Source organism: Astyanax mexicanus, chromosome 6, assembly GCF_023375975.1.
Source record: "Astyanax mexicanus isolate ESR-SI-001 chromosome 6, AstMex3_surface, whole genome shotgun sequence".
Lineage (NCBI taxonomy): Eukaryota > Metazoa > Chordata > Actinopteri > Characiformes > Acestrorhamphidae > Astyanax > Astyanax mexicanus.
The window spans coordinates 29434765-29461233 of NC_064413.1; the positions used below are offsets into that span (position 1 = coordinate 29434765).

Sequence of the window (26469 nt, forward strand, 5' to 3'; positions counted from 1 at the left end):
TGCTGATCATGTGCACTCCCCGCGCAACATTCTTTATTAATCTGCTTAAACCTGTTAATGATATCAAAGTTAGCAGGTGGCTCATTGACTGTGGTCCAGTCATCAAAATCGTTCTTTAAAGGAAAAAGCAAAAATATGACGTAATGTTCCTTTAGCAGAATTTGTTCAGTATCCCGCCACGTTACCTGTCAGTCCTGTCATTGTTTGTTTGCCTGCCACAGACTAAATTGCTCCAGTTAAAGACTCCACTTCCCATGAAACAATCACACCTTATACTCCGAACGTTGGCGTTCCAATTCATCCTCCTTCTAATCACACAAACCTGGATTCTGGACTATAAATACCACTCACTTTTACTCACCCATCGCCCGGTATTGAACCTATTTCTTATAGCCCTTCTACCCAACGTTCCTTTTGTGTTTTTGATGCTTTTGTTGCTAGCAATTAGGGGTGGGACAAAATAGTAATATTTTGATACATTGATACAAATATCAATATTTTTTTATAGGAATAGAGTCGTTCTAAACTCCAGTGTATCACCGAATCACAGTATCATGATATCATCGTTATTGAATGTAACTAACTATTGACAATATCATATGGTGAGATGCTCTGTAATTCCCAACCCTACTAACTAAGCTTGATGATTGCAAGCTTTAAAGGAACAGCAGTTAAGTCCCAAATGTAGGCTGCACCCTAGGTGGGCTGCATTTCTTAACTTCAAAGTCTGCTCCAAGATGTAGGACCCTTTAAATACAATAAGATTAGCCAGTGCGTTATCTGTCTTGTAGTCCTTCTGGGCTTCGAACGTTTTTCCTGCATTAAATACATTGCCAGTATTTCTAAAATCTCATCTTTTACTTCATGTTCATGGTCATGAAACATTTTGATAGATACAGAGGCGTTTATGGTTGGGTAGCATATGTGTTCCATACCTGGCAACCCAACTTGTAGAAATAGGACTGCGATGTGGGACTGGGAATATCTGTCTGTTTTGTAGAACAGGCCTGAATGTTTGACCCTTTCTCTTTAGTCATTTTTGCACATTACTGTGCACATTTCTTTATTAATCTGGTTAAATCTGATAATGAAATCAAAGTTAGCAGGTGGCTAAATGACTGTGGTCAAGTCTGCAAGATAAGTCTTGAAATTGTTTGATTTGTTCTTTGTGGAGGTTTCCCTTTGATAAGCTATTTGCGTGTGTCGCCATAAATTTTACTATTAATGCTGGTTGCCTTTTTTTCAGCCCTATAAAATCATCAACTGGAGCAGCATGAATGTCCTGCCAAGGACCTGAAATTAAGTTTAATGGTTGTGATCTAATGTGGCAAGCAATGGATAAATGATTAACTCACACTGACTGAGCCAGCCAAACATATCCTTCGGACTGACTGAGTGGATTAATGATGCAGTCATGTTTTTCAGTAATATTTAATATACACTGACATGCAGCAGAATGGAAAAGCCGTATGTAAATTGATCTTGAAGTGTTACCTTAGTGCCAGATGGATGGGACATTCCGTTTCCAGAGTTAAGTGGGCAAATCTGATTGTAGAAGGCATTATCACCCACAGTGGACAGGGTGGTAATAATTGTGACCCGCGCCGTCTGACTAGTGCGAACCACATCCACATTCAATGCAGCATTCTTTAGACTTAATGAGAAATGGAATACTAGTTCTAGTTCTCTCTTGACTTTTGGCATGTCAGTGTATGATAAATGTTTCTGGACCTCTCCTCTAATGAATACATTTACCTACTTTAAATTTCCCTAATTTCTGACAAAATTTGCAAGTGCATGCATACAGCTGGGCTAGTCTTTGCAGAAAAGTATTGCCAATAGAATAGGATGCTATAAAGCACGTTCACATTACAAGCCACATTGCTCAAATTTGTTTTTCTGCTCAGATCGGATTTGGCTATCCCGACGGTTAACATTCATAAATGTAAGTGACCTGTATGTGTGTGTAAATTTGCTCCTGAAACATGTGTATGTGTATAAACATTGCCTTTTTAACAAACAACAAAAAAAAAAGACTATTTGAGAGACGACTCGTAGCTTCGTGTGTGTAGTGCATGCGTGAAAGCAAAAAGACGCATGAATTCCGATTTGACCGTTCACATTCATGTCGCATGTCCATAGATCTGATACGTATCGGATTTAGAACCAAATTTAGAATGATGAAAGTGACTCAAAAATGATGAAAGTGACTCAAATCTGATTTGAAAAAAAAATGAATTTGGTACGTTCACACAATAATGAAAAAATCTGATCTGAACCACATTGAGCAAAACATCTGATTTGAGTCACTTCAGCCTGGTAATGTGAACGTAGCTTTAGGATGAGTTGAGGATGGCTGGTTGGGGATGAGGTAGAATAGGGATCATTCTGGACCACATTTACACTCTTGTCGCAACCAAACCCTCACAGCGATGCTCCAAAATCAAGTAAAAAGTCTTCCATCGACAGTAGAGACAGTTCCAACAAAAGCAGGATCAACTCATTTTTTTAAACCCTTGAGAAAAAAAATTAAACGAGCAGGTGTTCCAATACTTTTGTCAATATAGTGTATGTGGAAATGTGGAGTACAGTTTTGCAAAATGGCTCTGTTCCAATAATGAAATGTCAGTGGTGACTGAGTGAATCTCAGTCAGCCAAAATGAATAAAAATAACATACCCACGCAGATATAAATATGCATGCATACTTAACATGAACAATCTCTCTTTCTCTTTCTCTCTCACACACACACCACACACTCTGCTGTTGTGGCTGGAACTTAGACCACACACTCACAGAAAGCTTTGTGCTTGTCTACGTGGCTTGCTTGTTTTTCCCCCACATACACACACACACACACTGCTCACCCCCTGCTGTAAGAGCTTTTTGAAGTCATCATATGATTAAGAAGTGTTTGAAATTGCTTTGACTCAGTCCCAGATTTCCTTTGTTCTAAATAGAAGTGTATTTTACAGGCCATTGTGAGTGTTAATGCTCTGCGGTTGATAATAAAAAATTATAATTGGACCCACATTAAATTCAGAGGACTTGTTTAACTCAGCAAAGCGCTGTCATGAGTACAGAAACGGTCAGAGAGTGGAAGACAGGGGTCAGTGGAGTTCTGCCTCTGACCTCGCCTGCCCCCCAGCTAGGGGTGTTCAGAGTTCTTGGGAACTGAAACAGACCCAGAGCCAAAAAGGATGATTTCATCCTGCTGTTTATAAACAATGCAAAATATACACAGACTACTCAGCAACTTTAAATAAGGCTGTTCATCCATCAATGCTAGTTTTTAGAGCTTCGTCTATAGGGAGATTTTCTTCTAACAGAAAAGTCCTAATAATGTAGTATGTTGTTGTTCTTCAATGCATATTTCAGTTTAAAAAATCCAGGAATATTCACATTTTTTTTCAAAAGTCAATTACCTAATGCTCATGATTTCAATATTTCCCTTGTGTATCAAAGATGAAGTATTTAATTATTTGAAATGTACTGAAATAAATTATATTAGGCACATTTAATCTCCCTTTTTTAGTTTATTTATTTATTTGTATTTTATTATTGTGTTTTGTAAAAGTTTACTTTTTTTTTGTATTAATCCTATCTTCTTTTTTTTTTTCGGCTACATTGAAAATGAGGGCTGCCCTCAATGTTCTTCCTAGTCAAAATAGAGGTTCATTGATACTTCTGGTAAATGTTATGGGTGGGACAAGATATTAATATTGCGATATTGCATTACATTACTTTACATCACAATTGGCAGATGCTTTTATCCAAAGCGACTTACAATAATGATGTATATTTAGCAATAGAGGACAATAGAAATTCAATGCAAAACACATTTTCGACAGGGCCTAAAAGAGGCCAAAGGGGAATAGTGGATTGAGGAGAAAAGGAGGAGAAAAAGGAAATGAGGTTAGAAGTAGAAAGAGGTGTTAGGAGAGTAAATGCTCTTTGAAGAGCTCTGTCTTCAGGAGGCTCTTAAAGATAGCAAGGGACGCCCCTGATCTGGTCAATTTTATAATAGAGAATTGTCTGGCAAATCACAGTATTGATTATCGTGGCCATTGTATTGTGATAATATTGTATAATTAGATGTCCTGTGATTCCCACCCCTACTGGATATGTCATGCAGAATAAGAACAGAATGAAATTTCAAGTTGTAGCATGATGCATCTTAAGATGTGACCAGAGAGTGGATTTAGAAGCTAATAGTTTGTGACCAAATAACAGAACTTAAACATGGAATTAAACCGGTGTGAACTGCAAGACTCTGACCCACATTTATGTGTGTGTGTGTTTCTTTGTAGTCAGGCTTGATCCGGACACAAGAGGCTGATTACTTTCTGAGGCCGCTGCTTCAACATCACCTGCAAACGGAGAACTACACAGCACCAGCACACCACCAACCTCACATCCTCTACAAGAGACACACACTGACACACACAGCCAGAGAAAGAACCACAGATTCTAAAGAGCTTCAGGAACCCAGCAGAAAAGACGAGGAGGCTGCTGAACTGCAGAGTAACAGCAGAAGATACAGACGTTCTACAAACATACAGACAGACCCGAGCGACCACCGGCAGCAGCTTCACCATCACCATCACGACTATCAGCACGGCACTCAGCAGAGGCAGCACTACTGTGGAAGAAGGAAGAAATGTATGTAAGGACATTCTATATTATGCTGCACTGTGCTGTTTTATATTGTTAGCGTCAGTACCGTTCTTGTGAGCTAGCACACTCTTTAACCAATAATCAATCACTTGATCAATTTGATTACTTCAGGAGTGCTTGGTCAGTTGAATTTAATTCTATGTATTGTTATTATTCTGTTAATGCTTAGATACTGTATTTTTCGCACTATAAAGCACACCGAATTATAAGTTTCACTAGCAATAAACATTTATTTTCTAGTCTAATTTTTACACATTAGGTGCCCCAGATTATAAATTGCACTAGCAAAAAACATCTATTTTCTAGTCAAATTTTTATATTATAAAGGATTATAAGGCACATTAAGCAACACTAGTAAGAAACATGGGTGTTGCTATGTTTTTTTTTCTAATTCAGACCTGTAAATTTAGGCGAGACCTAAATTTTAAAGTCAAACGATTTTTGAGAAAAACGAGATTTTTCTCCTGAAAACTGTTTATTTGGGACAGTAAAGCGCTTCCATTTGTTTACAGTGGATAGATTTCCAGATTTCCATTTAGGCTGGGTGCAGCAGCATTTCCGTTAGCAGCTAACCGTCCTACGTAGCTTGTTTTAACATGGTAAACATGCAGGCTACAGTCCGATATACTTACCTCTGAATGAATGCCGAAAGAGCAGCTAATTCCAATACTGCTCAAGTTGTGCGATCCATGGTTAGCAGCAGGCTATAGGCAGATAATGCTTACCTCTGAACGGCGAAAGAGCTAGCGCTTACCTCAGTTAGCGGCTAATGCTAATGCAGCAGTGCTACCCAAGGTTAGCAGCAGGCTACAGGCCGATAAAACCTACCTCTGAATGGCAAAAGAGCTAGCGCTTAGTGTTGTTAGCGGCTAATGCTAATACTGCTCCAGCCCCGAGGCTGAAGAACTAAATAAAAACTTCTGTATAACCCTGTACTTCAGCGGAGAAGCTTTACTGCTTCTTAACTGGTCAAATTTATACATAAGGATGCACCGTATTATAAGGCGCACTGATTTTTTTTTTTTTTTTTTTTTGAGAAAATTTAAGGATCTTAAGTGCGCCTTATAGTAAGAAAAATACGGTTAATGTAAAATACTGTCACACCATGATACCATAATTTTTTCGGAGACAATAATCATACTGTAAAAACCTGATACCTTTACAACCTTAGGCCAGACCTAATCTAGATCTTCGAAACTGACACACACACACACTGACACACTGCTGACTCGGGGTCACACATGCTTACTAAGTGTTGCCCTTATTTCATTAAGGTTGAGAGCGATGAGGGCTCAGCTGTTCATGTTTACATTCCATCCTGATGACATCATCACCCACCTGTGCCGTGTTTAGTCAAGGTCACATTACTCTCACCTGCTCCGAGCTCGCTCCATGTCAACACACTGTGTTTGAAATCTGAGCCTCATTCTGTGCTGCCTGACCTCTCAGCACTGAGTTAAGGCCACATTCATCACATCAGCACTTATTAAAGCTAAGGGTGTTTAGGACGAGGAGAGTGAGAGCCCTATAGAAGAGTAGATGAGGACACGTGGAGAATATAGGCTGGTATGTGGACATTTTAATGTAGTCTGCTGTTTTTATATCCAGTTTTAGTCCATCTTAGTGCTTAAAAAGCAACAGAAAGTGCCGGCAGGGATCAGCTGACCTTGCTGAAAGTCAGCTTTAATGAATGTGTGATGGGAGATAGATGGGAGATTTGAAGTTTGTATGTGTGTTTGTGTGATTAAATGTAATCCTACTGGATTAGATGGAGGATTTGTCTCTTATACTCTGGAAATAATGTGTTTGAGTATGCATGTCCTTGTAGATTACGGCAGGGCAATATGACAATAGTGTCGCATATTATAATATACAGTATGTTGTTAACATGATACATAATATACTTCTTTTAGCATATCATATTTTTAGTTTTTTTGTCAGTGTTTAAATAATATTGACCAAATATATGTAGGTTTTATTACAAATTGTAGGGCTCCACAATATTCAGAATTATCATTGTTTTTTCTGCTACAAGTGGACTCTCTTGCACATTTTTCTTTTAATTGGCCTGTTTTTTAGCTTTAAAAAAGTTTTGTCTGTGGTACTAAAACATTTGATAGTTCTGTGTTAAGGACAAACATACATACATACTTCCGTATAAAATTTAACAGACATTTATAAACTGTGATTTTGCTCAGTTGCTTTATATGAACAAATTTATTTTGGACTTTGGACTTAAAGTGGGTATTCTCTTTAGAGATTTTCTGGCTTGACATGGCTAGTTCCTGTCTGTGTGTTTAGTTCTGTCATTTTCTCGTCACGAAATGCATGTCTGGAGAGCAAATAAACTAAAAAAATGGAAGTTCTTTATTGTTCTTGGTATACAAGTATAAGTATAGAGCTGGCCTGAGGACTCTTATTACGAAACTCACAATGACTGACAACTATCTGGCGATGCTAGCGATATTTCTGAGCTAATTGCATTTTATTTACCTACGTCACCATCGCCTACCAAAACGAGGCTGTGGGGTACAGAAGCAAAATTGGACGGCTAGTTTCCCAAATGCACTTCTTCAAAAATAAAGAAATATTTTAAAGATGTTGATGCTTGCCATATTAATATTACCCAACCAGCCAATCTAGCCAGATGAACGTTAGCATAGAGACAGCAAGCTAGCTAAACCTGGTTCTCCAACTATGACTTATTTTCTTGGTTTAACAGCAAAACGAGTGGGAGGTAACATGATTTACACTCTTACAAGAGTGTACAGTTGCATGCTTAGCTGGACTGTATCAAAATCAAATATTGTTTAAGGCACCTTAGATAAACTAGGTTTATCAGAGCCTTTTTGTATTACTATAGATGTATATATCATATTGTTACCATTGGTGTGTTGACCTAAAAGTCTACTTTTATCTCCAGCATGTCCATTTGTTGCATTTTTATTTTTGAATATTTTTTATTTCTTTCTCAGATATGCCCAAGCCGCCTGAAGAGGACATCTATATCCTACCTGATGAGTACAAATTCCTACCCAGAGGCAAGCGGGCAGTGATGTCTCAGAGCACTCAGAATCATAAGCTGAATGTGGAGACGCTGGTGGTGGTGGATCGGAAGATGATGGATAATCACGGCCACGAAAACATAACCACATACGTCCTGACTGTGCTTAACATGGTAAGTCATGGAGTCGTCCTAAAATAACTAGAACTGCTGTGTTTTAAAGGTAACTGAATAAAACAATTGTGGGTCATTTAATACAAATTTTTACTGCTACAAAAAATTTAATTAAATGTTTTTTTTTATGCTTCAAAAATTAGTTAATGCTTAGGGTGGGTGAAACGGTCCTATGATATAACACTATATTTCAGGGTATTTGCATTAACTGTTCTTAGGGCAGTGGCGATTGCTCTAAGACTGCAAGGGAAGCCCGGCTTCCCCTAAAATGTAAAAAAAATAAGTGATTAAATATATACTCTTGTGTGTACATGTCACTGATTAAATATGCGCTACACCACGCTTAACTTAGTGCAGAATCAGCTTCTTATCACTGGTAACGCCGCGGCTTTCCTGTCCCTCATTCCCGCAGCTTCACAGCGCTGCTTTAAACAGTGCGGACGCTCAGCGTCCACAGAGCTCAATAGCGGAGCAAAGCGCGCGGCGAAACGAGACGAGTCATTGGATAAATGCTTGGCTTTGTCCCGCCCATCGGACGCTCAGCGTCTCTGGGGTCTATGGGACAGTGGGCTGGCCTCGGCCGGCCCGGACGCTCAGCTTCTGCATGATGATTGGATGATCTGTCTGAGGCGGAGTCCCTTTTTGATTGACAGCGAAATGAGCGAGTCAGCGATCTTTTAGTGTAAAAATCCGTGATGGGTAATATCAGACAGTTTTAATGTTGTGGACCGTTTTTTGGAGAAGCCATTTGATAGTCTTGCTTACAAAGAAAAACTTAAGAGTTAAAAAGCAGGGCGGGGAAAAGTAACAGGTATTTTCAGCTGTTCTGGTATGATAAAGTGAGTGGGCTGACTGGAAGTGCTGTAACAAATAAAATGTACTGATGGCCATTCCTCTTGATGAAACTCTCAGGACATAAATGAACAGGAGCAAGTAGTAAGTATTGTGTCATTGTGTGTATCATTAAAAATAATTTAAATAATTTAAATTAATAAAGGGATTATTCGAGGAAATTAAAACTGTCCAAAAAGGAATTAAATTTACCTGCATTTTTTCCTTTACCAACTTTAAAAATTTTGCGGAATGTTTTTTTTTTTACTGATCATTTTATGTTTATTCATGTCATAGCGTCTTTTTTTATGTAATTGTTCAATGTAAAGAATGGGTACCTTTTTGTTGTGTAGTGAAAATTTGAAAATAATGCCTTTTGTTTACAAAAAAACATCTCAGGGAGAGTAGATTTTTTTATAAATAAAACTACATATGTTAAGATGTAGGCCGAAATTAAGCTTCCCCTCCTTGAAAGACCAGCATCCGCCACTCTCAGGGGGGTATGACAAAACACTGAAGTATTGAAGTATTGTAACATATAACATTTTCAAGCATTCAGTAGATACAAAAATTGTCTAAAACGTTTAAAAGTAAAGTAACTTTACAAAAAACTACTTCAATACTAAAGTGCAGAATATTTATTGCATGGAATTAAACTTCAAACATTCACAATTATACATTATTGATCAAGTAAATAGCAAAAAGAATACTTAAAAATAGACTTCTTTGAAACAGACTACCTGTATTATATCTTTTAAAAAATAATAACAATATTATCGTTCACCAAAATATATATCACTCCCCTACACAGGCATTAGTTTCACTATTTAAATTTGAAGCACATTTTACATTTTTGGGTATAGCAAAAAAATATATATGCTGTATCAGGTGTGTCCAAAGTTTGAATGGTACTGTACATCCGTGACTATAAATCCATTGATCCCATTGATTCACTCCCTCACTGACCCACAGACCCATCCATCCATGTGTACATTCCTTAGAGTAATGCAGGACACGTTTGACTTGGTTTGAGAAATACAATCACCGTCAAGGTGAGGTGACTCCATGTGCTTTCACTTGAAGACCCAGTTCTGCTTAATAACCTGTGGGAACCAGAACCAGCCCTGTCTGTGGTAAATACAGCGCAGGAGACACACTGGCACTACACAGAACTTCTCATCTCATCACACCCTCAGGGCTTAAAACATGGAAAATACTCATATCGCATTTCGGGCGGTGGACACAATCAGCAGTGTAAAGGCTTAGGTGTCTTGAGCACCCCGCATGGCCTGGGCGCTCAAAAGACAAAACAAGCAATGTGAAAGAGTCTGCGTTCAGGTCCAGTGACCACGGTTATGATACCTGAGCCTCTTAAACCTCTAAACCCTAAGCCTGAAAGTGGCCCCGGTGGGTATATCTTTGTTGTTGACTGTCAGACTCTCACTCTAGCATCTAATCATGTCTGTCTGCTGATTCAGCAAAAGCTCAACTTTTCAGGTGTACCACTTACTGAACCCAAGTGTTCAACAGAAAAGATTAAATCCTATGTTTACTGAGAGATGGTTTATTTAAAGCTGATGTCCATAAGTCCATAAGCCCTCTTTGGTGAGAATTGGTCATTTGAATCATTTTAAACTGTGCGGGTGTGATGCGGTCTCCTTTAGAGCAGCTAAATCCGATTCCAGGTTATGTTCAGTCAGAGAGAGAGAGAAAGAGAGTGAGCACGCTCTCTGTCAGAAAGTTCACTCTTTCATTTCTTTGTTTTTTCTATGGGTGAATGAGCCACTGAGCTCTGAGTTTCCGCTTCTGAAGTCTCCATTGCTCCACCAGCCGCTCACTTTCAGTAAAACTGAGCCGTATCCTCTTTTAGAGACTGTACGGGTGACTGTACGCGGTTTGCACAGTTACCTCCCAAAGCACAGCTCGATTGACTAGTGTGATCGCTCTGAAGCATCCCTGTGCACGGTATGCTGAATTCAGCACCCCCCCCCCCCCCCCCCCCCTTGTTAGTGATACGACGTTCCCGTAAACAAACATGGCGGGGCCAGGGCACGGTTCACTTGGACTCACACCACCGCCAACGTCATCTTGTTCCGTGCTTGGGCACGGACAGCACTCACACTGCATGCATACCATGCCCGAGCATGGAACAAGATGACATTAGCGACGTGACGTTCCCCTAAACAAACATGGTGGGGTTGTGCCGAATTCAGCACCGCCATCAGGAAAAGCACCCTATCGAGTGAATGTGCACTATGCCACTATGTATGTATCCGTGACTAAGATTTCTAAAGTTAAAGTTAAAGCAGAATATCTTGGCATTTTTTAAGAAGATGCGCTCCCGAGGGATGGTGCTTTTCATGGTGGGGGTGCTGAATTCAGCACAACACCAGCAATCCACTGAGCAGTGGGTAATGACGTAAGCATGCTCGGGCACGGATTGTTTAAACGAATCGTTATCATGATAATCATGGCAACGTATCGTGTTAATATCCTATCATAAGATGCCCTGTGGTTCCTACCCCTAATGTTATCTTTTTTTGTGCAGGTCTCCACCCTTTTCAAGGATGGAACGATAGGAGGGGATATCAATGTAGTGATCGTTGGCCTGATACTGCTGCATGAAGACCAGGTGAGGGAATGACATAATTCAGTCTTATTGAGTTGACACAATTATTAGATTTCACTACACATCCTCTTTACAGAGTTGTTCTGGGCAAGTAAACCAGAGGCTGCTTTATAGCAGCTGTGTATTTCAGTGTTTTTTTTTTTTCCTTTACCTTGAGAGACTCGTCTTTTTGGCCCATGTAGCCAGACAGATCTCATTTTACAGTGACAGTTTAATTGGACAGGCAGCATACCTCAGCCAGATGAGTTTGGTGTCTGGGCCAGAAATGACCGTTACTGATACACCTGCAGTAACACAGATGAAGTACAAGAATGCAGAAAATTACTGTCGTCTCCTATTTTGACTGCACAATTAGAGCCACTTGCCCTGGCTGACTTTGGCTCACCCTTCAGAATTAATTGGCTGTAGCCTTATGAACTGAAAAAAGGGGGTTAAGAAGGTCAGGAGGTAACATAGACACTAAATCTCATGTCAGTCTCATCCTCTCTTTTATTCTCTTCTTTTCTTAGGACGGCTTGGTTGTCAGCCACCATGCGGATCACACTCTAAACAGCTTCTGTCAGTGGCAGTCGGGTTTGGCGGGTCGCAAAGGCCGTCGCCATGACCATGCTATTCTCCTCACAGGGTTGGACATCTGCTCGTGGAAGAATGAGCCCTGTGATACTCTGGGTGAGATTTTAACCACTAATTCATGTTTAACTCATGTTTAGGCCATGTATTAAAAACATATCCTGGGTACGCATCTTTCAGCCAATTTTGGGTGGTAAAAAAGTGATATTGACCTGAGAAAGGCTGGGTCACATGACTGTTCTCAATGTACTGATGGCAACAGAGTTGTGCTGGTTTACTCACCAATGTTACTCAAATCTGTAGGTGTACAATAAGTCTATCCAAATCTGAAGAAATGAAAAACACCAGACATTTCTGCATGGAGTTTTAGAGGATTCAAATGGGGTTTAGTGATCATCCATCTAATGCAGCTCAAATATTTACGTAGTTCTTGCAGATTTTGCATTTAGGGATGGAGTGTTGGTAGCGCATACTGCAAATTTTGAATCACAGTAACTTCTGGCGATGCGAATGGCCATGGTAATGGTATACAGGGTTTCCGCCACGTTCATTTCAGTGCGGCGGTCCGCCACGCCTTCGTTCTTCCCCGCCACCCTTCGTGAAAATTCGGAGCCCGGCGTTTTTCCCGCGCTTGATCAGCGTTGCCCCGCCCTCTCTCGTTTCTGACACTGGAATTTGATCATCTCGACAGGACACCGGCTGTCAAACTGGACAACTGAATCCGAGGTATGTGGCGCTGAAATGATGTTTTTTTATATTTGTGAACAAGTTGTTGAACATTGTTCAAGGGTTATATCGGTAATATGTTGTAGACGTAGCCTACACAACACGGCTGGTTTCGCATGTTGCATCTATTTCGGGAGGCTACAGGTGAGGGCTTCTCTAGCCGTAATTCCTAAACGCACAGCTGTGTTCCAGTCCTGCACATGTAGCAGGGTGGCCGCGGGTCCTTAAAAAGTCTTAAATGGTATTAAATTTCATTTTTGTCAAATAAGGCCTTGAAAAGTCTTATTTTGTCTTAAAATTTCAACCAAAATGTCTTAAATTTGCCGGAGCTAAATTTAGGGGGGAATAATTCCGTCAGCCATGTGTTGAACTTCGGGGGTGGAAATCGGTAGTTAGTCATGCAGTGCCAACATAACGCGCGCGCGAGAGAGAGAGTGTGAGTATAGGACACAGCGAGAGAGAGAGACTGAAACATAACGCGAGAGAGAGAGAGAGAGCGAGAGCGCGCCTGTAAATAGCGAGAGAGAGAGACTGAAACATAATGCGAGAGAGAGAGAGAGAGAGAGAGAGAGAGAGAGAGAGAGAGAGACTGAAACATAATGCGCGCGCGAGAGAGAGATGAATTAAACAGTGATTAAACAGCTTCAACTTACGCAGGTGTCCACTCAGGCTCACTCACCTGGTGGAGTGAAAATCACGCTATGTTTCTGTTTCTGGAGCTGTCATAAAGCAAGGATGTAGGGCCCTAGAATAGAGGCACCCTAGAACAGCTCTGTGATGCATTTGTTTTCACGGTCCAGTAAACATTTTATTGTAATTAAATTAAAGATTAAAGATATTGATATGTATAATTTAACATTTTGTGTTGCACACTTTTACGTTTACCGTATCTGAAAAAAGAACAATAAGGATTTATTTTAAAGAAACCTACTTTTTGCAACTTTTTGTTTTAAGTGGGCATTTTTCAGTGACAGTTGGAAATAAAGGAAATAACTGGAAACATGTGTAATTGTGTTATATCGTGATATCATTAACGTGATATAAATTATCGGTTCCCAACCGGGGGGTCCTGCCACCGCACCTTCAAGGAAATCCTGGGGGAAACCCTGGTATATGTCAGATGACAGCAGTATGTGGACAAGCATTGTCCTGTTGGAATAGCACGCCCAATAGCGTGTGTTCAGAAAAGATGAGGTCACTGGTTGCAGGACCTCAATAACATAAACTTGATCTGTCAACGTTCCTGTAATGAACCTCAAAGTTAATTTGGCGGGAATCTCTACTCAAGATACTCTGCAACCATTTCGACATAACTACCCACCAAGTTTTATTCCTGTCACTTAATTACTTCTGGGTGCAACAGTCATTTGGATGAATGAAATGGCAAAACAAAATCCAGACCAGTTTGATGATTAATGGTCCAAAGATTTTGCACAGTCTTTAATAAAAGTGGTCAAATAAATATAATGTTTCCATGCACTGTTTGTCTGGAAGCTATTTTAGCTCTTTTTCTATTGGACACCTACGGTATACCGTACACCATAATACTCAGTTTCCTTTCCTTTTGTAATATCAGAAGATTAGGTGTGCTTATCTATCAGTAATTGCTGTGCTTTGTTTTCCTGTGAGAACCGTGTTTGTCCCACCTAGTTCCACCTCCTTCACTTCAAAGCCGCTGGTCTCGGTAAACCAATAAGCTCCATTAGCCTGCTCACCTTGCCTTCAGCCACCAGGCCACGGTTCAAAGGTGCTGGGAACCTGATGGTTGGGGCTGGGGCTGTGATTAACTCCTCCCCAAACCCTAGAGCTAGCAGGCCAGAACCCTCAGAAGTTCAGGTGAGGAGGAACTAATGAGAATCTCACGCCAGCCAGAGGTCAGAGGAAGATTAAAGACCAGTGCTACAGTGTTAAGTGTCAAGGCAGGAATACAATAGAAGAATCGTCTGAAATAAATGCGAACAGCACTGTAGGGGTGTAGTTTTGATTTAAGAAGTTCAGGAACACTAAGAAGTTGACCTGTTTTGCAGAAATATATGCTTCTTCATGTTTACATAGGACAGGTGTATTCTTTGCCAGAAAAGGGTGTAATGTCACTATAAAAACTGGTTTAGGTCTAACATAACCAAGAAAATGAGTGTACAATAGATGCACTGCATATTTGACAACAAAAATATTTGAATTCAGTGTTTTACTGAATAAGTGAAAAGACTGTCTGATTTATACTTGATTCCAAGACACAAAACAGAGTCAGAGTTAGCTAAAAAAAAAAAAAAAGATAGGAGAGCTTCCTTTAGCCATCGGGCAAAGTAAAAACTCAACTCACACAGGGAATTCATTTTATCAACTCAGTGATTAATCCAGCTTGAAAAAACAGCTAGCTAGTTTCACAACTAAAGCGCTCATTTCCCTGACCGACTGCTGTCTGTCAGCAACAGCCAGATTTTAAAATGGCTTTTTGTTTTAAAAAATGTTTTTATTTTTATTTTTTTAATTATGATATTAATCCCAAAATAAATAAAAAAGGAAAAAAAGTACAAAATATGTTTCATATGTTGCGACATATTATGATACTTTAATCAAGACAATATATTTATTATATATAGATAGTAAAAAAAAAGGAAAAAAAGAGTTCTCTTTTTAGCCAATCAGAACAACAAATCTATAGACAAATTATAACTCTGACATCTCACGGTTGTGTTTAAACACAACACAAAATTAACCACTGTCTGACACCAATCTATACAAGTAAACTAATGATTAAAAATAGATGTTGAATGTTTGAGAACCAATAGAGTAATGCAAATAATACCACAGTTAGTTCCGACCCTTCAATGCGATTGGCTAAGAGGCGTTCTGTGAGTGCCAGTATCAGCTGGTAATGCACTGTAACCGAAGCTCTTCATGTATTACTCCACCACATACAGATAACCTAGCAATGATGCAGGGCCTTTAATCCAAACAGCGCAGCTACAAACAGAGCAGCAATGAAACTATTTTAACTCGCGAAGTGTTTATGACGAAACAAATTGTATTTTCTTATCCTCTTAAACTCAAAATCTTTCAATAAACAGCAAAAAATGGAACTGTGGTATAGTTGCAATAATACATAGGATGTTCGTGTTATAAGGTGTAATATTGGCACTTCTGTGCTGTGGTCGTAGGCACGAGAATGCAGCTCGAGTTACACATTATAGCACATTATAGCACAAACCTCAAGTGTATTATTGCTTAAATATAATATTGAATATACCGTAGCTGTGGTATAGTTGTAGGTGCATTACTATGGTAATGCGGGTAGCAGAATTACTGTATGTCTATTGTAGTTGGATTGTCATCAGTCTGTATGCCTTTATTCAAATTCTATATTCTATGTTTTTGTATGTTTTTTTGTGATTTTCCTCGTAACATTAAACTAACTTTAGAAACGTGGGTGTGTGATAGAAAGCATATGGAAAACTGTTCTGTCCCCTAATAGCAGAGTGTAAATCAGCTTTATAAATCCATCCCATGCTCTTCGTACTGTTGCTTTTCCAGAGTGTTTTGATTTGGACCCTATTTCCTTGTCAGTCTTGTGTTATTTATGAGCTCAATAACATTATCTCTCACACATGTCGTGAGACTTTCATATTTTTTCATAGTTCTGATAAAAAGCAAACAGAGCAAACTGTAAAACAGTCTGTGCTCCCTCGACACCAGCCACACCAGCCAGAGGCCTGCAGGCCAGACTGTGTTGTGGAAGGTGTTCTCCGCTTTATCTGATGAAACACACATCAGTGACCTTGTTTTAGCCTGGCTTTCTAGGATCTGGTGTAGAAAAGAGGGAAATCAACTGTGATGTCTTTAATTTTGATGTTTATAAAAAGTAAAAAATAATGTTTATAATCTTGAGTATTCATCTTCAGCAGATGGAATGAAACTGGGCTGATCCCAGCATTTACTGTTATTTGATATCTGTAGTATTTGGTGTTTTATTTTTTTAATAGTATGGGTTTGTTGGAGCTATACAATGTACTCTGGATGGTTTTCCAATGCTACCCTGTATACACCTACATTAAAGGTCTCATTTTAACATTTTTTATGCATTTAAAAATTTCTGGTTGTGATCTCTAGTATGAATAAATGCCATGTGAGCTGTTTTTTGTAAAAAAAAAAAGGGCTCCGGTGCTGCTCCCCCCACGGCATTGATAACATTTCTTTCAGTTAGACTAATGCTACTAAACTCTTACCTCAGACTTGGTGATTCGGTGCTTGGGAAGCCCCAGAGTCCGCTCTATATCCTAAAAACTGGTGCGTTGCCTGGGTTTCTGTCGAGTTGTGCTACCTTTTCAAACTGTGCTTCCCTAGTGAATATTTAAAGTCTCAGTAAAACACGGAATCCACCGGAGATCCGATTCAAACCTATAGTTACTTATACAAGATAGCTAACATTAACTAGCTGGTGTAAACAGAAGCTGTAAGCTCTTTAGCTAGCTGACAGTGTCGGCTCTGCTGTAGCCTGGCGCTGCCTGTGGGCGGTCCAAAGCCAGGGTGTGAGAGGCCATGAACTCACTGGTTAACGTAGACACAGTGCTTTTCCTGATGAGGATTTTCTTTTATTAGCTACTGCAGACAAGGGAGGTTAAGGAACAGTTTCATATGCAGCATAACTATACAACTCAGAGAGACCTATAGTATTTCACAAAGAACAAGAAAAAGTGGATTTTAGCAGAAAGAGCTTTCACAGAGCTTTCAGTGATAGCAGTATGTAAAGGGATCATAAAGTATCACCTCAGGAAATGCCTATACCTGTATAAGTATTGATGTGTTATCTTGTGAATAAAGCTAAATAATTTTCAGCATGTTCATGGCAAGGGAATGTGAATTGTCAAACAGACAAAGAGAAATAAAATTTTAATTCTACTTTTAATTCAGGAGCTCCCACATGTCTATTCTGCAGGCCAATGCAGTGTTTATTACCTTCCATGTGGACTTGCTATTTAGTGTTATGTGTCTCTACTCAGGCTTTGCTCCCATCAGCGGTATGTGCAGCAAGTACCGTAGCTGCACGATCAATGAGGACACGGGCCTGGGCTTAGCCTTCACAATCGCTCACGAGTCTGGCCACAAGTAAGTGTTCCTCTGTGTTAGCTGTGAGCTGTGTGTGTTAACTGTTATCTTTCCTGAGATCAGTCTTCCTGCAGGAGTTTGGTCCAATTTCTAAAGTAATACTTCAGACTTTTGATCTCTGTTTGCAGCATCGGTATCATAAGCTTGATTACTACGGACAGTATGCTTAATTTACCTAATGGTAATTAACCTTATGCTACAGATGTGGTGTAATTCATTTGAAAAAAAAAAAAAAAAAAACTGAGATATTACTTTAAACTGTCAGAACTGATCCAGTTTGTAAGTGTATCTAAAGATCACACTAATTAGTTGGATTGGAAATAAAATAGTACTATATACAATGTGTCATTTGTGTCATTTATTAATCACAAAATTGGCCTTTGCAATACTGATATCACATAAGCATTTAATTAGCTAATCGTTGAATATCCAAAGAAAATCATAAGACCTGAAAGCTTAATAACCCTTATTGTTTTTTTTTTATTAGAAATTCAGTACAACATAGATACACCAATTTTAATTTCTTAATAAATCAATATAATCATGGTGCATAGTTTTGCCCATATCGTGCATCCTTAAAATGACCTCTACAGGAAGATTGATGTCCAGTTGGATTGTGTTGACCTTTTTTAATAACTGACATACATTGTGTATACAGTACGTTTTATCAAATATGTTTGTTTATGTTCTTTCGCTCCAGTTTTGGAATGGTCCATGATGGTGAGGGGAATGTGTGTAAGAAGTCTCTTGGCAACATCATGTCCCCCACACTGGCCGGCCACAATGGTCTCTTCTCTTGGTCGTCCTGCAGCCGACAGTACCTCAGTCGCTTCCTTAGGTTGGTGCCCATTCACTCTCTAACATCCAGTTCAATTCTTTTGAGGTTTGTCCAAATTAAAGTTAAATGTCTAAGGAAGACATAGAGAGCAAAACCTGAGTTTAACTTAGCATAGTTGAGTAATAAACAGTTGAAGAGTACATGAAATGTGAAATGTGAGTATGAAAAGTATAAAGTAAGCTGTAAACCAGGCCAAACTCAAACCCTTAAAACTGTTATGTAACAATCTTTAATGTACGTTTACCCATACACCCTGTGCTGATCGACATCACCCTAGGAGTGATGAGGGGAAAGAAGACCATCTACCCACCCAAAGCGAGCAAGGCCAATTGTGCTCTCTCATGGGTTCGGCAGCAGAGGGCAAGCTGCATGAACGGGATTCGAACCAGCGAACTTCCGATCTTAATGGCAGCATTTAAACCACTGGACCACTTGGTTCCCCCTATAAATACATTATTTGTCAAATACATTCAACTACATGAAACAAGAATGTGCTGAAATTTGCTTAATAAGGCTGTGAAAAAACTTTTTGGACATTTATTCTCTTCTTGCAAACTTGCACCTTCTATAAATAAACACATTTATTAAAACAACAGTTGGCTGATCCCCAATCAGCTAAATGTTTCAGCAATAAAGAAGTAATAACTATATACTGCTCACTTCTAGTGATGGGTTTCATATAAACCACCCTAGCAGATTCTTCATTATAAACTCATATGACCAAAAATTGATGTTTACTCCAGCTTTTTGTTTTTTAACCTGATGCAATGATCTTGCTATCTACCCACCCAGACTATGTTTTGCTCTCCAGTAGTAATCCAGAGACTAACATAACACTAGACACCCTTCAGAAAGACTAGCCACCAGTCACATGCTACCGCTATTAGCAGCCCACGGCAGGAACAAACAGACTCGTGCTCGAAAACTGTCCACTCAAATTAACATCTCTGCCCTTTACACAGAGTCCTCTCGACCATCCGTCATACATTTAGGATCACAGGCCGAGGTGCCCAGTGTCTAGACACAGCATCATCCTTTATAAGTGCTATTCATGGGGGTGTTGTGTGGAAATAGAGCCAAAATGGCCACTGTTCTAACATGCAGCGTCGGGCAGCTCAGGCCAGTCTCAGGTTTCATTCGAGCCAGTTCTATGCCTGTGTGTAATGTGACCATGCCTGCCCCGCCAGCCCTAAATGAACCTGCTAGTGAAATGAAATTCAAAATATCTACTTCCTCACTGATGGGACTGATTTAGTGAGGCTCTTATTAGTTCATACAAACGCCATGACCTCACCCTCGTTAGAGCATGTCAGGGGTCTGGTCTGTGAGCGGTAAGTGGTGTCATTGAAATACTGGCTGGGGATGAGGATCATGTGTCGACCTAAAGTGTGTGTGTGTGTGTTGGCTGGTTATAAGCGACATCCATGCGTTAGCCTCTAGACTCACTACTTTATAGGCCTCGTATTGACAAAAAACACTTACTCTTCTAACACCTCTAACAACCTAACAACTTCTAACCCCATCCCCTGCTCACCCCCTCTCTTCCTTCTCTATCCCACATTTCCCATTTGACCTCCTTCAGGCTCTGCTTAAAATGTTTTGCCTTAAACTTGTATGTCCTCTATTTTTAATGTACCTAATTATTTGTTAGTTGCTTTGAATAAAATAACCCACTCAATGAAAATGTAATGATCAGCCATAACATTAGTACCAGGTGAAGACAGGTGAAGAAAAAACATTGATTATTATATGCCATGTTATATAGTTTTTGAATAGCTCTTAAATAAAACAAAAAAAATATTGTCATTATTAATATTGGCAGTAAGCCAATAAAAAAGTATCCATCAGCTCTTGAGCATGTGAGGTCTTGAGTAGTGAATGAAGTGAATGAATGAAAGGATGTTAGAGCAGTGCAATGTGTGAAATGTTACTCATCATTTTTGATGGTTCTTTTTAGTCGATTCCAGCCTACTAAATGTCAAAAAATATCATCAGTATCATGATGTCATATTGATGGCATATTGCCCAGCTTTACACTTGAATGATCTACACTGAAAGGGTGTCTGGGCAAACTAGGAGTCTGTTCATTCTCCTGCACTGCCCACCCAGAGCGAAGGTAAAAAGAGGATAAAGAGAAAGTGTTGGCCAGGCCAACACAGTGTAAACTGCTTAAACAACTGCACAAGAAGAAATCATTACAGTTCACAACACCCACACTCACGCACACACACATGCACTGCCTCTCTTTCATCTCTGACTCTCACAAAAGGAAAGCAGAGAAAGCCTAGAAGGAGAGAAGAGAGTGTCTCAGCTGACTGAGGCCTGTGCTCCTGCTGCGTGTTGCACCAGCACTTTAGCGTATCTTTAATGTGGGAAGCAGCTGAAGGGAGGTGACAGAGCAGAGCGAGGATGCGCGGCTCTGTCAGATCCAGCTCCAGATGCAGCTGAGCCGGAGGAATCGGGGCTAATTGGAAGCAGATAGGGAGCTGCGTTTAGAAGAAGGGATTCATAAATCAGACGGGGTTTCCGCAGAATGGAAGCGGGGTAGCCAGACCTGTGTGTATATGCAGCAGTTTTCTCAGGCTCAGAGCATGTGCACAACAGAGTGTCACTTCCCTGCATAACCCGCTCTGATGCTGTCCGACATATTGTTAGCTCTTAAAACTGGAAAAGGCCTTGACGGAATGAATGCTTTGTGAAGCTGCTAATGTTAACATTTTTTTAGCAATTATACCAACATTGATGTGTTGATTTTGATTGTAGTTAACAAGATCTGGCCTAGTTGCTGTTGTTGACTCAGTTGAGAGCTTACCCTGGTTAGCTAAACCAGACTTAAAGGGGGCGATGTAAAGAGTGGTCAGACAGAACAGGGTCAGTGCCGATAAACAGGAGCCAACAGGGAATGACATACCATGAACGATGTAACAGTCCAGGGTCAAAAACACAGGCAAACACAACCAACGAAGGGCAGACAAAAGACAAAAGTCAAGGTACACTGGAAAATAGGTCAAAAACAGGTAATCAAAACAAAGCAAGGAAACGCATGGATAAACCAAACAATACCCGGCCAGGAGTAAGTGAACTGAGAGGGTATAAATACAGAGTGGAACAGGTGAGGCTAATCAAATTGATTACTTCCTTAAAGGGCCATGTGCAGAGTCATGTGATTGGGTGAGTCATTGTAATCCAAGTGTGGTGCGTTCTGAGTACTGTAGTTCAGTGACTGAAGAGTGCAGAAAGACCTGAGTGCGAGGGAGACAGAAGCGTTATCAGTTATTTACTTAATAACAGAACATGGAGAATTCCCAGTGGCTCAGCAGGCAAAAGCTGTGTTTGGAATGGTTCACTCATTAAGATAAGGTAAACCTTTATTAATCCAACAGCGGGGAAATTTACAAGCAGTTACAGCAGTGCAGAAGACAGGAGAGAAGTGTCAAGAAAATATATTAGGCACATTCCACAGAATTGGTGCCACACACACATCAGTTTACACAGACACTGTTGTGTGAATACTACAAAGGTAAAATGTGTACCATTGAAGCCCCATTTTTTGTCCCACAAAAGTACAAATACATGAAAATGTTCACACACAGCCCCCCCACACACAACTTGGCCCTATATCCCAGTCAGAAGTTCTGTTAAACTCATCAGATCCCTGACAATACAATACAGTATTTCTGATCATGTAAACCGTAGCATATTAAAAGCCATAAAGCGTTTCCTCATGATCCCCCACTATCATGTGACGCTGCAGGACCCGACAGCCGGCCCTCTCCCAGCAGCGTTCAGTGACATACATCATAATAAACTGTCAGAACGGGTTTGGGAGAAAAATTGCTAGCCCCGTAGCAAAGTGCTGAAGGTAATGTTTTGTTTCCATGGCCACTGCCCCGCACTGTACTGTGGGAAATGTAGTTTTTTTATGATGTGAGAGAGTGATGAGTAGTGGTTGTCCTTTCTGTGTCCAGCACGGCCCAGGCCACCTGCCTGTCAGATGAACCCAAAGCAGTGGAGGAGTACAAATACCCAGAAAAGCTTCCCGGAGAGCTGTACGACACCGACACACAGTGCAAGTGGCAGTTCGGAGAGAAGGCCAAGCTCTGCACACTGGACTTTAAGAAGGCAAGATTCACTGGTTTTCTACACTTACTGTTTACCTTGTACTTACACCTTAGTTGGTACAGTACAGATAACTTATCAATTGATGCATAAAAAACATTCTATAGCTTGTCATCAAGTTGCTCCAGACTGGATACCTTTGGGTAGTAGACCACTCTTTAACCACCAATGAGGGTGGGTTGATAATGATTTATTATCATAACAATATATGGTTAACAGAACTGACTAATGATTAATGATTAGCCTAATGTTACATGAACAAGGTCCTCCAATTTGTGCTATCAGATTTATTTTTTCTATTGGTTTTTATTTTTGATTACAGTTACAGACATTGTCTTCTGGGTGCAACTATTTTTGCAATGATGAGTGTATTTTGTGGATATAAAGTCTTATATACAGCTCAACAAGTTCATATTCATAAAGTTTCAGAAAAGAGTTCAGAAATCAATATTTGGTGGAATAAAAACCCTGGCTTTTAATCGCAGTTTTCATGCATCTTGGCATGTTGTCCTCCACCAGTCTTACACACTGCTTTTGGATAACTTTATGCCACTCCTGGTGCAACAATTCAAGCTGTTCAGTTTGGTTTGATGGCTTGTGATCATCCATCTTCCTCTTTATACATATTATATTCCAGAGGTTTTCAATTTGGTAAAATAAAAAAATCATTTTTAAGTGGTCTCTTTTTAGTGTCACATGAAAACAAACTTTTTCTGGCCTATTGTTTTATTTAAGCACAGATGAATTCCGAATGGTCCATATCCTACATACAAGTTAATTATTTGTCTGCTTATAAATATTTGTTTGGATTCATGAACTTTAAACAGAGCAACTACATTTTTTTATATTTTATAACTTAACAGCTTCTCAGATTTTTTGTTTTTTATCAAGCTGATTTGTGCCTTCAAAATGTGTAAATGTATTCAGTTCGGACTTGAAGCCTCATTTAAGTCAAGCAATGCTAAATTAACTACTTAAATATACAGATAATGCATGTACTATGCATTTTAAGTATTTAAAGCCTGATTCTAAAATCCTGATTCTAAATCTGGTGTAGAGTTTCTCTTTGCTGCAGCAGACAACGGATTCTATGAAAGCGTCACAGACAGATCACACATCTGTTTTGTGGCTACTGGAGAAAAACACAGACAAGGATTTGGCTCACCACTGGACAAATAGTTGTTTGTGTAATGTAAAGTATTTGTATCCAAATGGCACTCTCATAAAATACTCTTTTGGAGCTGGCCCTGTCTGCCTCATACAGTAAATCAACAGTTTTTTAGCATCAGTTGTAAGATGAGATTAATAGGCAGATGAATGTAATAAATAAATGGTTGATTTAACCATTTAATGCAAATAAGAATGTATGACATTTAACTGGCTTCAGAAGAGAATGGGACATAACTGAGAATAAAACGCAAACATAGTCTGTAGGCATTGCTTGCTGTGTTGGGAACATGTCAGCTGGACAAATCCGAATTTGACATGGTTGACTTTGAGGAGCACTTCGAAAAAACCAATTCACCAAAATTATAATGAATTTTTCATGAACTTAAAAGGTAAAACACAGAAGTATGCTTACTTATAAGGATGCAAAGGCACCGTTGGCTTCATTCAGAGCTTATGAACATTTCACAACACGTATACTGAGGCCTTAAGGTGGAGAAACTTTTGAAACATTTTACCGATGGTGGCATTATACCACAGCCTAAAACACTTTCTTTAATAACAATAATTACTTGTTTAAATGCAAACAGTTTTGCTATTAGAACCATTACACTCCAGAGATCAGTTACTGTTTGCAGAACTGAGCCAAGTGAAGGGCTAAGGGGTTCTGGAAGTTGAGTTTTGTGTGAACAAGAAATCACTTGCTTAGGAACTCTCACATTAATGTAATTTTATTGTAATTCTAGTTAAAGTGGTGGTCCATATTATTTTGTCTATAAACTAAAAGTGGAAATAGGATAAAATATTGTGTTGAATGGTACCAGTGTGCTGGAACGACCATTCCTGCTAAGCCTAATATATTACTTCTAAGAACTGGGGTGTCGGGTCGCTTTTCACGGGAGTTCTCCTGGCCATGTCACACGTTTTTATGTACTTACGTCACACATACAGCCTCTAAAAGAGGATCCGGCTCAGTTTTACTGAACACTAGCGACTGGTGTAGCAATGGAGACTTCAGAAGGGTTAATTTACCCATAGTAGAAACAAAGAAAATAAGGAGTGAAGCAAGCTCTGAAGCCAAAAAGGAATGCAATAGAGTCTGCACTAAAACCAGGATTAATATCGGATTTGCCTTTAAACGGTGGAGAGAGCTCTCTCTCTTTCTGACTGAACATAACCTGAAATCGGATTCATCTGGTCTGAAAGGAGACCGCATCACACCTGCCCAGTTTAAAATTATTCTTCCGCATGCTCCATGCAATTACCCATTCTCACTAGAGAGGGCCCTCAATCCCAAAACCTACGGACATCATCTTTAAACAATGTAATGAGCAGTCAACTGCTCTCTTAATCAGTTTGTTCAGAAAGAATCAGTAAATCCAACAATTAGGAAAGGTGGCTAACTGTTCTCTAATACACAGAAATCTTCACCTTTACATGCTGATTCATTCCACTATGGCCAGAATTGACACCACAGCTGCTGAGTCAGCACATTAGGTACAGCAGGGTTATCATCATAATCACCAGCCTGTTCATCCTGCTGATGGATGAATTTATTGATATTAGGGCTGATATGGTAGCTGCAAATTCAGCATATTAAACAGCTGTGGAAGCTCCAGCTCCCATAACTAACAGGAGGAATCAGCCTCTCCTCAGGCTTTTGGCAAAGGGGAGAGAGAGAGAGAGAGAGAGGGGGAGAGAAAGAAAGACAGAAAGAGAGAGCTTCAGCTTTAAGCATACGCTCTGTGCTCTGCTGGAGGTGATGCATGCGTAAAGTTGGGTAAATACTATTTTGGAATGTCACGTTTTCTTTCTCTCTCTCTCATAGTCTGGAGCTAAATGAACTGTGACTTTAACAGGCAGCTGGGTAAGCACACTGTGGGATTTGAACCATAATCACTTTGGCAAGCGGCTGCCCTACTCTCCATCTGGGCTCTAAGTGTTGTCAAAATAGCATCCAATAATGCAGATGTGAACATGTTAAGTATCAGATCCTGGCTGGAATAAGCTTCACGCTGTCCAATTCCATATTTAGAAAGTAAGAAATGACGCTAAATACAGTGTAACACACTGATGCTGTTTTTCTGTTACAGTTAAATGTCATAATTAATTATCTAGCTATTAATGCTAGGCAATTTGACCTCAAACATATACAGCTCTGGAAAAAAATAAGAGACCACTTCAGTTTCTGAATCAGTTTCTATGATTTTGCTATTTATAGGTATATGTTTGAGTAAAATGAACATTGTTGTTTTATTTTATAAACTACGGACAACATTTCTCCCAAATTCCAAATAAAAATATCTAATTTAAAGCATTAAGAAAATGGGAAATGGCTGAAATGACAAAAAAGATGCAGAGCAGTTCAGCTTGGTTTGATGGCTTGTGATCATCCATCTTCCTCTTAATTATATTCCAAAGGTTTTAATTTGGTAGAATCAAAGAAACCCATAATTTTTAAGTGGTCTCTTATTTTTTTCCAGAACTTTAATATCACTGTATATTGAGCTGGTAAAACATTAAATATCTTGTGTTCTTACAATCTGTCACTCCCAACTTTTTCTGCTTTAGCGTTGTACAGTATTTACACTCCACAACATTCCATGTAAACTACAAAAGATAATAAATC

General features: G+C 39.5%; 1 protein-coding gene across 1 annotated transcript in view; it reads left to right on the forward strand.

The window, feature by feature from the left end:
* The window catches only part of LOC103024154 (A disintegrin and metalloproteinase with thrombospondin motifs 16), an 86265-nt gene that overhangs the window by 17573 nt on the left and 42223 nt on the right, over positions 1-26469 (forward strand). The window contains exons 4-10 of the mRNA XM_007254528.4: positions 4310-4661; positions 7652-7854; positions 11234-11317; positions 11824-11983; positions 17611-17716; positions 18417-18554; positions 22523-22676. Coding sequence (XP_007254590.3) covers positions 4310-4661; positions 7652-7854; positions 11234-11317; positions 11824-11983; positions 17611-17716; positions 18417-18554; positions 22523-22676 — 1197 coding nt within the window. The remainder of the gene's footprint in view (positions 1-4309; positions 4662-7651; positions 7855-11233; positions 11318-11823; positions 11984-17610; positions 17717-18416; positions 18555-22522; positions 22677-26469) is intronic.